The following is a 13,090-nucleotide window of genomic DNA, read 5'->3' on the forward strand; positions in this document are numbered from 1 at the left end:
TAAACTTAATCAAGGAAGTAAAAGACCTATACACTGAAAACTATAAAACACTGACAAAGAAAACTGATGGTGATTTAAAGAAATGGAAAGATAACCCATGGTCTTGGATTGGAAGAATGTAATACTGTTAAAATGGCATCATACTACCCAAAGCAATCTAAACTTTAATGCAATCACTATCAAAATACCCATGACATTTTTCACAAAACTAGGACAAATAATCCTAAAATTTATATGGAACCACAAGAGACCCTGAATTGCCAAAGCAATCCTGAAGAAAAAAATAAAGCTGGAGACATAACCCTTCTAGGCTTCAGACTGTTCCACAAAGCTACAGAAATCACAGTAATCAAAGCAGCATGTATTTGGCACAAAAACAGACAAACAGCTCAATGGGACAGAATAGAGAGCCCAGAAATAAACCCACGCACCTACGGCCAGCTAATCTACGTCAAAGGGAGCAATGATAGTCAATGGAGAAAAGACAACCTCTTGAAAAAGTGGTATTGGAGAGCTGGACAGCTACATGTAAATCCATTAAACTAGAACAGTCCCTCACACCATATACAAAAATAAACTCACAATGGTTTAAAGACCTAAATATAAGACAGGACACCATAAAAATCCTAGAAGAGAACATAGACAAAATCTTCTCTAACGTAATTCATAGTAATCTTTTCTTAGCTCAATCTTCCAAGGCAAAAGAAATAAAAGCAAAAATAAACAAATTGAACCTAGTCAAACTTAAAAGCTCTTGCACAGTAAAGGAAACCATCAACAAAATGAAAAAACAACCCACGTACTGGGAGAAAATAGTTGCAAACAATATGACCAATAACTAGTTAATTGAGGGTGGGATAGGGAGGGTGGGAGGGAGACACAAGAGGGAAGAGATATGGGAACATATGTATATGTATAACTGATTCACTTTGTTATAAAGCAGAAACTAACACACCATTGTAAAGCAATTATACTCCAATCAAGATGTTAAAAAAAAGAAGTTAATATACAAAGTATATAAACAGTCCATGCAACTTAATACCAAAAAACAAACAACCTAATCAAAAAGACATACAGATGGCCAAAGTCACATGAAAGGATGCTCCACCTCACTAATTGTTAGAGAAATGCAAATCAAAACTAGTGAGGTATCACCTCACACCAGTCAAAATGGCTATCACTAAAAAGTCTATAAATAACAAATGCTGGAGAGGGTGTGGAGAAAAGGGAACCCTCCTACACTGTTTGTGGGAATGTAAGTTGGTGCAGCCACTATAGAGGTTCCTTAAAAGACTAAAAACAGAGTTACCATATGATCCAACAATTCCACTCCTGGGCATATGTCTGGAGAAAACTCTAATTCGAAAAGATACACGCACCCCAATGTTCACAGCAGCACTATTTACAATAGTCGAGACATGGAAGCAACCTAATGTTCACTGACAGATGAATGGATAAAGAAGTTGTGGTATGTATATGTGTATGTGTGTGTGTGTGTGTGTGTGTGTGTGTGTGGAATATTACTCGACCATAAAAAAGAATGAAATAATGCCATTTGCAGCAACACGGATGGGCCTAGAGATTATCATACTAAGTCAAGTAAGTCAGACAGAGAAAGACAAATGCCTTATGATATCACTTATATGTGGGATCCAAAATATGATACAAATGAACTTATTTACAAAACAGAAACAGACTCACAGATGTAGAAAACAAACTTATAGTTACCAAAGGGGAAAGAAGGTGGGAGAGGGATAAATTAGGAGCTTGGGACTAGCAGATACAAACTACTATATATAAAATAGATAAACAACAAGGTCGTAATGTATACCAGCTGGTATACTGAATCACATTGCTGTATACCACACACTAACACAACATTAAAAATCAACTATAATTCAATTAAAATTTTTTAATTAAAAAATAAAAAGTAAAAAAAAATTGAAGTGGATCTCTTGTCTATAGTACTAAAAAAACAATGTGTTATATACATATATACAATGGAATATTACTCAGCCTTAAAAAAATGAAATATTGGGACTTCCCTGGTGGTCCAGTGGTTAAGAATCTGTCTTGCAATGCAGGGGACGCTGGTTCAATCCCTGGTCGGGAAACTAAGATCCCACATGCCGCAGGGCAACTAAACCCACGTGCCGCAACTACAGAGCCCACATGCTCTGGAGCCCACACACCACAACTAGAGAGCCCGCATGCCGCAAATACTGAGCCCACGCACTCGAGTCCACACACCACAACTAGAGAGAAGCCTGCACACCACAACGAAGAGCCCATGTGCCTCAACGAAGGATCCCACATGCTGCAACTAAGACCCGATGCAGCCAAAAAATAAATATTTTTAAAAATGAAATATTGGCATTTACAGCGACATGGATGAACCTAGAGAATATCACACTTAGTGAAGCAAGTCAGAGAAAGACAAATATTATATGCTATTACCTACATGTGGAATCTAAAAAAATAATGCAAATGAATCTATATACAAAACAGGAAGGACTTCCCTGGTGGTCCAGTGGTTAAGACTTTGCCTTCCAATGCAGGGGGTGCGGGTTCGATCCTTGGTTGGGGAGCTAAGATCCCACATGCCTTGCGGCCAAAAAACCCAAAACATAAAGAAACAGAATATTGTAACAAATTCAATAAAGACTTTAAAAATGGTCCACATCAAAAAATATTTTTAAAAAAAAACAGGAACAGACTCACAGACAGAGAAAACAAACTTATGGTTACCAAAGAGGAGGAGAGAGGAGGGCAAAGTAGGAGTATGGGATTAACAAATACACACTACTATATGTAAAACAGATAAACAAGAAGGATTTACTGTATAGCACAAGGAATTATACTCAATATACTGTAATAACCTATAGTGGTAAATAATCTGAAAATACATATATATAAGTGAATCATCTTGCGGTACACCTGAAACTAATGCAATATTGTATTAGCTATACTTCAATTTTAAAAAAGGAAAGAAAAAAGGCATCTGCCTTTATTTGCTTCATTTTTACCCTTGCTTCATGTACTGAGTGATAATGATGTTATAAAAGTATGACTAGGGCTTCCCTGGTGGCACAGTGGTTGAGAGTCCGCCTGCCGATGCAGGGGACACGGGTTTGTGCCCCGGTCCAGGAAGGATCCCACATGCCGCGGAGCGGCTGGGCCCGTGAGCCATGGCCGCTGAGCCTGCGTGTCCGGAGCCTGTGCTCCGCAACGGGAGAGGCCACAACAGTGAGAGGCCCGCGTACCACAAAAAATAAAAAAGTATGACTAGCATTTATTTTGTTCCAGACCCTATTTGTTTAATCTTTACCACTACCTTTGAAGGTTAGAGATTACTATCTCCATTTTACAGATGAGAAAACTAAAATCTAGAAGATCAAGTGGTTGCCCAAGGTCACACAGCCAATAAGCCTCAGAACTTGGATTCTGACTCAGGTCAGTGTGGGTGGGAGCCCAGCCCTCTCTAGACAAGAGGGTCACACCCCAGAATGGTGCCTCCATTTACAGAGCCTTCACTAAGTGTCAGTACTGGGCTGAGCCCTTGAACCACATTTTTAATTTATTCTTCAAAGCACACTTACAGGGACTTCCCTGGTGGTGCGGTGGTTAAGAATCCGCCTGCCAGTGCAGGGGACACGGGTTCAATCCCTGGTCCGGGAAGATCCCACATGCTGCAGAGCAACAAAACCTGTGCGCTACTGAGCCTGTGCTCTAGAGCTTGCGAACCACAACTACTGAGCCCACGTGCCACAACTACTGAGGCCCACGTGCCTAGAGCCTGTGCTCCGCAACAAGAGAGGCCACCACAACGAGAAGCTCGCACACCACAATGAAGAGTAGTCCCCGCTCGCCACAACTAGAGAAAGCCTGCGTGCAGCAATGAAGAGCAAATGCAGCCAAAAATAAATTATTTTTAAAAACCCACACTTACAAGGTGAGCGTAATTATTCCCACTGTACCACAAGAAAACGGAACGTAGAAGTTAAATAACTAGATTAAGGTTACAGAGCTAGTAAGGGCAGAATTGCAATGTATTGGGTCGTTACAGAATTAGGGAAAAACCCAAACAAACTTTTTGGGTTTGGCCAACCCAGTAAATTTGGCCCATCAACTTCAAAGCCCACATCACAGGGTACCTAGCACAGAAAAATGCTCTAGTGAATGGAGAGGTGTGTCCTCCCTGTCCCCCAGCAACAGTGACAAGAAAGTGATATAATATTTATCAGGTAAGAATCTTCTGGGTTACATCCCTAAGTCACAGCCTTTCATAAGCCTGTTATATATATTTTGAAATAACACATAAAATGAGGGAACTCATAGATACTGAAGGAGAGGCCTGGGTTGGCTGCATTTATTTCTTTTTAGTCTCTGAACCATGGCCAAAAGATTCTCAGGTTTAAAACCAAAACTATTATCTATTTAGTCTTGATTCTAAAGCCAAACTCTCACTGCCAGTCCACTCTATAACCAATTACCTGATTCTTCTTAGAGAAGACCCTTCAAATATCCTGGATTAGATTCTTCAAACTCTTCAAGTTTATCAAATAGACTAAAAACTTGACCAGAGCTAAATGGAAATTAATGCTCAGCAGGGTACTGGGCAAAACTGAGTGTTCATGGAATGAGGAAATAAGCCACAAATGAAACACCAAGTTGTCAATGCAATTTATACAACTTTAAAATTTTAACATAATTTCAAACTTACAGAAAAGTCGCAAAAGCAGAAAAAAATTCCTACACACCTTTACCCACATTGGCTACTTCTTAACACTTTGCCCTCTTTGCTTCATTACCAGTGTGATTTTATAAACATGATAGTGCAGAATAAAATGATTTCATAGCAATTATAATGAATCAATGTTTTTTAAGATGGTTCAAACTCAAGTGAAAGGGAACACCACTTTGCTGCCAGGATCACCAAGTACAAATCTAACCACAGCCTTGAACTGGAAAGCTCACTGGATTCAACCAAACCTGAAGCCCGTACATAACGATGGGTGACCTATGTCAGGACACCCGGAAGTTTCCAAAGTGACCATGGTGATGTCCATTTCAATACGAGCTTTTTTCCCAAAGAATCACTCCAATGGCCTTTGAAAAAATAAATTATTATTGTTAAAACAATATTTTTAAAAAAACGTTGCAAATGGAAAAAGGACTCCTACCCAAAAAGTAACCGAATGACAAAAATCAACCCCCCAAGTTTTCCGGCAATAGCAACCAATATGGCTACCGCCCAGAACTCTCTTTCTGTTGTGACATTTGAATCTCCATTTCCTCTGGAAATAACAACAAAGCAGTTTCATTCCGATTATTTGGTATTTCTCAAAGCTAACCACGAGAGCCTACATGACCTCACGACCTTCCACATTTGATTCCACAGATACCGTAATAATCACGTACCTGTGATTCCCTTAAAGGGCTGCACGTGGACAGACCTCCTTTCGGGGCTTGGAGAGGCAGTTGGGTTACAACTGGTTCATGTGGTGCAAAAGCTGTGGGGGAATGGGCTAAAACCACAGTCCTGGTGCGGACTGGACGGCACCTAGGCACAGCTTTGTTGGAGGAGGACATCACGTGAGTACACAGCCTTCCCTGGGAGAATGCACTAGTACAAGCTCTTCACCAAGTGGTTATGCAGACACCTGACAGCAAGCAGACGCGTTTCCTGGCCTCTTCAACTTGTTCCTGGTTGCCTTCAGCTCCTGCCAATACAGCCTGGATTCCCTCAGTAAATATCCGCCAGTGAAGTCACATGAAAAGATCGCTCCAATTCACTCTCATTGGTGGGTTTCCAAGGGTAGAAGAATACAGTCCGTGTCTCCTCAGTCATGAGAAAACCATTGTCACTGAATCTCCCTGGGATGCTTCCTACATCCAACCAAACAAAGGGAGCAACAGCTGAGGTTTTCAGATGAAAAACAAATGTGTCCCCTTGCTGAGAGATGGTGGCCTGAAAGAAAAAGATAAATGAAGTGAAGGACGAGGGCAGAGCTCTCTATTCTATATACAGCGCCTATCAGAACATCGATGTGGCTAACAAGGAGTGCATTTCCTACAACTTTGGTTCTGCAGCTGCTAAAGTCATACATTCCATGCACTGTGTCAGATGCTAAAAACTATGTGGAAATGTATTGAAGGCTGTGGAAAATTACCAAATTGTAATCTCAAACCAGGCGGGGAGGGGGGGAATATGTAGTCTCCAATTATTAAGGAGAATATTTCACACGAATCTCAAGGCTTTGTAGCTTTTACAGCTTTATACCTTTTTCTCAGGGTCTCATCAAGAGAGGCACATTTCTGCACCAGGGCTGGGTGTTTTAAATGACTTTCTCAGAATCTGTGTGGAGCTGGCTGCAGAGCACAGCCATGGGGCTCACCTTCTAGTCTTCTGAGGAGATCCTGCAATCTAGGCAGCAGCCGGCCGGGCATCTCCAAAAGCTCTACCACTAGAGCTCTCTCTCTTTTATTGCATCGTCAGTAAAGTCACATTATTAGCACTTTTTTTTTTATTCAGCTCAAATTAATTTGCTTTTCATATTACTCTTGACAGATTTACTAACGTTCATTCTTAGGTAGCTATCACATTGTACTTATTTAGAATTTTTCAAGTATTCGTTTTATTTAATCTGAACCATCTAAATGAAATTATTCATTTTCCTATTCATTTGGATATAAGTCCATCCAACTTTGAAATATTTGAAAAAATCTTCGTAATGTGAATTCTCAGCTTTGTAATCTGACCCTTAACTTTCTTACTTTAATTTTTTTTCCTTCTTTTTTTAAATTCATTTTTATTGGAGTATAGTTGCTTTACATTAGCACTTTTAACATGTGTGAATCCCACACGATATCAGCAAAGGAGAGCACAGTTTAAGTCTTGTCATTCATTAGCCTCTTAGCACAGGCAGAGAGAGAGGCAGAGATGCTTCCTGGAGGCTGGGGGTTTGTGAACCTCTCTCACTGTGAGTACACAGTTGAGTGGGACCTGGTATTCCAGCCGTGCATCTGTCATGAAACATGACTCTTCCACAGGCATACATGCAACGCCGTAGGTTTGACATTATAGGTTATGTGTGACATAAAGAATTTCCAAGGGCGATTTTTACTATATATAACTTAGCCTGAGACAGCATGCAGGGTTCTGAGTTATTAACAAGAAACTCTACTTTGGTAGAAGCAAAAAAGAAACAAAATGTATTAGGTAGCTCTCAGAGGGTCAGAGATGCAGGCTTGAAGTTAGATGTCAAATTCCCAAATCATTCCACCCACCTATTCTGATGAAGACCCTAAAGCAGTTGCAGGCACACAGTTTACATGGCTGGCCCTGGCTGCCACCAAGCCTGCAGGGAAGCCTCAGCTACTCTGTCCCAAGGCCAAGGCCAGAAGGGACACTGGCACCTGCTCACTCTCGTTGTTGCCTTCTTCTGATCGGAAACCTCATCTCTGCATATCTGACTGCAGAGCCCAGAGCTCAAGCTTGTATTCTGGCTTCAGGGACACAGGGAGGAAAACTCAGTCCCCAGCATCCCCCTGAGGATAGTACATCCAAGCGCCTGGCCTACATTAAGCCTACAATAACGTTAACTATCATTACTATTATTATTGTTATTATATCCCTTTAGGATAGGCAAAGTCTCATTGAAATCCAATTGAGGTAGGGCAAAGGAAGAAGTCCTACCTCTCCCCCAGCCCAGTTATCTCAAAGTAATGGAGGCCCAGATGAGGAAAGAAAGATTCTGAAATCCTGTCTAGAGACTGCAGATTTGTCTACTACACAGTTTTGTGCTTTTTTTCTGGAAAGAAGCTGTGTAAATGTATGTCATTTCCTTCATATTTGCCCTATATCAGTTGTGACAGATAGATTTCATTATGGGAATATTTCATTATTAATTGGGAAGGAAGCTAAGCTAAGCTATGCTATCTCTATTTCAAGGACTGAGTTTTGATATGATTTCCAAAGCAAATGTAAAAAATCCTCTCACTTAAGTCTTTTCAATGAAATCTAAAACAAACTTAAAATTGATTAAAAATAGAGAATGAAAATATTTTTCTAGAAAGTTTCAATCACTACATGGAGAGGGGGAAAGGGAAGGAAAGGTTTTCAATCAACTAGACAGATTCCAAATTTCCTAGCTACACAATTTTTTTTTTTTTTTTTTTTTGCAGTATGCGTGCCTCTCACTGTTGTGGCCTCTCCCGTTGCGGAGCACAGGCTCCGAACGCGCAGGCCCAGCAGCCATGGCTCACAGGCCCAGCTGCTCTGCAGCATGTGGGATCTTCCCGGACCGGGGCACGAACCCGTGTCCCCTGCATCGGCAGGCAGACTCTCAACCACTGCGCCACCAGGGAAGCCCTAGCTACACAATTTTTATAACAACACATCCTATCCTGATCATCTCTTTTTTTCCCTTGGCAGTGATAAAGAGATTTGGTGACTGAGCAACATGGAAGCAATAAATCAGAGAGTAGAGTGAAAATGTTTTAAATGAATAGACTCTCCTTAAAAATGCAAAATTAAGAGTGCTTCTACCGGCTCCATTGTTTGCTGGCCATGGACTTTATAAACACGTTACTCAGTCCCTCCAAACAGGTTTGCTCACTTGTATATGCAGATGATAATAGTTCACGGTTGATGCAGTAAAGCCCCCAGGACAGACAGAGCCTGGAACCTACAGGAGGAGCAGTCAGTGGTGATACTCCTGCTGCCTCACCCTCCACTGCACCAGCCTGACTAGGGAGATGTGATGGGACAGCAGGAGTGGCAGGAAACTTAAGCTTTGACAAATACAAATAATAAAAATTATTTGCTCTTTGCTTCCAGTGGGAAGGGGCCAATCTTCCCCGGGTCCCAGGTAAGCTCAGTACCAAGGAGAAATTTTGCAAAAAAGCAGGACAGTTCCACAAAGCCACGGTGACCCCAGACCACGGGTGCTTACAGTGATATTTGCCTTGTGGAGCCCCTTGGCCTCCTTTGGTGAGGACAGGAAGTGATAGTTGGTTGGGCTCAAGAGCTCCCTGGCAGTTGACAGGTAAAAGGAAACCACACAGCTTTGTCGTGTACAATTTGTACATCCTCTTAATAATTCAGCTACTGGCTTATCATAGAGAAGAGCAGCCTCCCCTGCTTTCATCACAAAAGGCTTCGTCGTCTCAGAGCACACGGGCTCCAGGGAACTCCATGTGTGGACTCTCACCTGGGGAGAAACAAGACAGAAAAAAACCAAACATTCTTAGTTACTATTTTTTTTAGAGAATAACAGGAGTAATAATAGATGAAAGTCAGAATAGCAGAACTGGTTAAGAGACTGTGAAACTCGGGTTTAACCATAGCCCCACCAAGTACTTGTCATGTAACCAAGAAGTTAACTTCTCAAAGTATCCATTTCTTCAAACGTAAAATGAGAATAATAACAGCACTAACTCCACAGGCTGTTGTGAGAATTAAGCAATTTATGGAAGGCACAGGACCTGGCGCGTTATGGTTAATTCATAGACTTGACTTGTTCTCAATGTCCTCCTAACTGTAGCCACCCAAGACTTCTTTGAATTTCTATCCTTTCTTTTACCTAAAATTGTTTTAAATACAAGTTCATTTTTCCACATATATATTCTGAATAATTTTACTGATTTCCACTTTAACATACTGTTTTAAATGAGTTCTTTTGGTAAAGTCTAGCCTATTTCCAGCTTCTCATGATTATAAATAACCTTAGATTTAACTGGCATTTTACAGTTTACAATGCACAGTCATCTAATGACTGTATTCGCTATCCATAGAAATCCTTTAAGAAGGCAGGCTGGTGTCATTTTACAGATGAGGAAACTGAACCAAGACATTAAGGTCCTAGAATAAATAGAATTTTTCCCTGAATATAGGTTTTCCAATTCCAAGAACAGCTCATTTTCTGCTGCAAGCACTAGAGACATTTTGATACAAATTAATTTCTTTTTTTTTCCAAAAAAGAATAGAACCAAATAACTAAAGAAATCTAAAATTCGCCCTCTACCACAGAGAGAAAAAAACTCCAAGCAACTTACAGTGAGCATCATCTTGTGGTATGAATGAAGGTCTGACACACCGTAGATGAAAAACACATCTTCATTCTCAAAACCCACCGGCAACAGCGGAGCAAAGAAATGACGAGCAAAATAATGAAGCATTTTCCACTTTCCTCCATACTCTAAAAGTAATCAGTTGGGTTAGGAAACAAGGGTCAAGCAGTCGGAGTCATCATCCACAGGGTCCAGCTGTGTAACCTGTCATAACTCAGGGCACTGAGCATTGAAGGGAGAGCGGACAGTGGAGGGAACCCATGTTTGTTGAGGGCAAGTAGCATTTTTGGACACCACCTCATGTCAGCCTCAAATCTGAGCGAGGCAGCCATGAACATCGCACTTTTCAAATGAGGAAATGGAGCTCAAGCAGTTAAGTCAAACATGCCACGGGCAGTATTTTGAGCCCAGACCTGATTCCTAGCTAGCACTTTCTCATATGCAATTCTGCTTCCAGAAGCTCAGTGTACCGATGTTCCTTTTCCCTACATACACATGAAAAAGGGAGTCAGTAGCATTGGCAGTGAACATCTGTTACAAATATTCATTTCGCTAGTATTACTTAGCAAAAATACTATTATAGAGGCTGGCCAAGATGGTGGAGTAGGAAGACCCTGAGCTCACCTCCTCTCATGAGCACACCAAAATCACAACTATTTACAGAGCAATTATTTATGAGAAAGACCAAAATCTCGCAGAAAAGATCATCTACCACTAAAGGTATAAAGAAGGAACCACAACAAGATGGGTAGGAGAGGCAGAGTTGCACATAGTCAAGATCCACACCCCAGGAGTGGGTGACCCACAAATGTAAGAATAATTACAACTGCAGAGGTACTCCTCAAGGAACGAGGGGTCTGAGCCCCATATTGGGCTCCCCAGCCCGGGGATCCTGCCCCAGGAAGACAAGCCCCCAGCCCCAACAATGTTTGGCTTTGAAGGCCTGCAGGGATTAAATTCAGGAGTCCCAGAGGGCTGGGGGAAAGAGACTCCCTTCTTAAAGGGCTCACACGAAATCTCACACACTCCAGGAACCAGGGCAGAAGCAGTCATTTGAAAGGAGCCTGTCAGACTCATTTGCTGATCTTGGAGAGTCTGCCAAAGAGGCAGCAAGCAACTGGAGCTCACCCTGGAGACACAGACACTGGCAAGCGCCATTTTGGAATTCTCCCTCCAGCTGATTGGCACCAGGACCCAGCCTCACCCACCAGTCTGTTCACACCAGTACTGGAATGCCTCAGGCCAAGCAATTAGCTGGACAACCACCAGCAGACAGGCTGCCTTAAGACCTCCTGAGCCCGAGGCACCTCAGGACATGGTCCTGTCCACCAGAGGGCCCAGGACCCAGTGCCATACAACAGTGTGCAAGCACTAGCCTCAGGACCCCCAGGGCCTGGCAGCTACAAACCCTGGGACCCAGCCCCAGCCACCAGCCAGCCAGCACTAGCCCCAGAACATCCTGGGCCTTGGCTTCACCCAACAACAATTCAAAATCAGCTCTGGGACACTGGGCCCTGCAGCCAGAGACACTAGGAGTCAGCTCTGCCCACCAGTGGGCCAGCACTAGCCCCAGGACCCAGATTCACCTACTGGCTCCAGGATCCCCTGGACACCAACTCCACCCACCAATGGGAAGACACCAGCCCCAGGACCACTGCAGCCCTACAGCCTACCTTGTTGGACACAGCCAACACAGCAGATTGGCACCAGCCCCAGGACTCCCGGGCCTGGGCCCCACCCACCAGCAGACCAACACCAGCTCTGAGAAACCTTGGATGCCTCAGCCAGCTGCCCTGGGATCCAGCCCCACTCACCAATGGGCCAGCACCAGCTTTGGAATACCCCAGAACCTGCATTCAGCCATATCAGGAACTGGCCCCACCCACCCACCATCAGGCCAACACTAGATCCAGGAACCCCAGTCCTGTAACCACCCACCCCAGAACCTGGCTCTGCCCACAAGTGAACCAGCAGTAGCCCTGGGACCCTCCAGGGTTCTGCAACCAGCAGCCTCATGACCCAGCCCCACCAACCAGTGGCTGGCAGGGTCCACACAAGGCAGGGCCTGGAAACCAACTGGGCCAAAGGCCAGCCATGCCTACTAGACCAACGACATCAGTAAGCCCACCACACAGAAGGACCCATGCACCCCACATAGGGGGCACCCCTAGAGCGTATAGCTCTGATGACCAGAGGGGAGTGAGCTGCTGGGACGCACAGTGTACCTCTTACAAAAGGCCACTTCTCCAAGATCAGGAAACATTACCAACCTACCAGATACATAGAAATAAAAAAAGAGCAAGTTAGGCAAACTGAGGCAACAGAGGAACATGTTCCAAACAAAGGAAGAAGATAAAACCCCAGATGAAGAACTAAGTGAAGTGGAGATAGGCAATCTACCTAAGAAAGAGTTCAGGGTGATGATCATAAAGATGATCAAAGAATGCAGGAGAAGAATGGAGGAACACAGTGAGAAGTTTAACAAAGAGTTAGGAGATATAAAGAACTAAACAGAGATGAAAACTACAACAATTAAAATGAAAACTACACTAAAAGAAATCAACAGTAGATGAAATGATACAGAGGAATGGATCAGGGAGATGGAAGACAGAGTAGTGGAAATCACTGAAGCTGAACAGAAAAAAGAATAAAAAGAAAAGAGAACAGTTTAAGAGACCTCTGGGACAAAATCAAGTGCACTAATATTCACATTATAGGGTCTCAGAAGGAGAAGAGAGAGAGAAAGGGGCAGAGAACATATTTGAGGACACAGTAGGCTGAAAACTTCCCTAACCTGGGAAAAGAAACAGACATGCAGGTCCTGGAACACAAACAAGATCAACCCAAAGAGGTCCACACCAAGATACACTGAATTAAAATGGCAAAAGTTAAAGAAAGAATATTGAAAAGGGAAAAGCAACAAGTTACATACAAAGGAACTCCCATAACGCCATCAGTGGACTTTTTAGCAGCTCTGCAGGCCAGATGGGAGTGGCAGAATAAATTTAAAGTGATG

General features: G+C 42.8%; 1 protein-coding gene across 4 annotated transcripts in view; it reads right to left on the reverse strand.

Moving 5' to 3' along the window:
• Nucleotides 1-4,671: 4,671 nt before the first annotated feature.
• Nucleotides 4,672-13,090, reverse strand: part of MANBA (mannosidase beta) — a 111,206-nt gene continuing 102,787 nt past the window's right edge. For 3 of the 4 annotated variants that reach the window (XM_060147644.1, XM_060147643.1, XM_060147647.1), the window contains 3 exons: nucleotides 10,060-10,202; nucleotides 8,958-9,215; nucleotides 4,672-5,971 (listed from right to left, as the gene is read on the reverse strand). In XM_060147644.1, coding sequence (XP_060003627.1) covers nucleotides 5,747-5,971; nucleotides 8,958-9,215; nucleotides 10,060-10,202 — 626 coding nt within the window. In that variant the 3' untranslated portion in view covers nucleotides 4,672-5,746. Of the gene's footprint in view, nucleotides 5,972-8,620; nucleotides 8,684-8,957; nucleotides 9,216-10,059; nucleotides 10,203-13,090 lie in introns of those variants that run through there. The other variant, XM_060147645.1, reaches the window with a different exon arrangement.

Source organism: Lagenorhynchus albirostris, chromosome 4, assembly GCF_949774975.1.
Source record: "Lagenorhynchus albirostris chromosome 4, mLagAlb1.1, whole genome shotgun sequence".
In the NCBI taxonomy this organism is placed as follows: Eukaryota; Metazoa; Chordata; class Mammalia; order Artiodactyla; family Delphinidae; genus Lagenorhynchus; species Lagenorhynchus albirostris.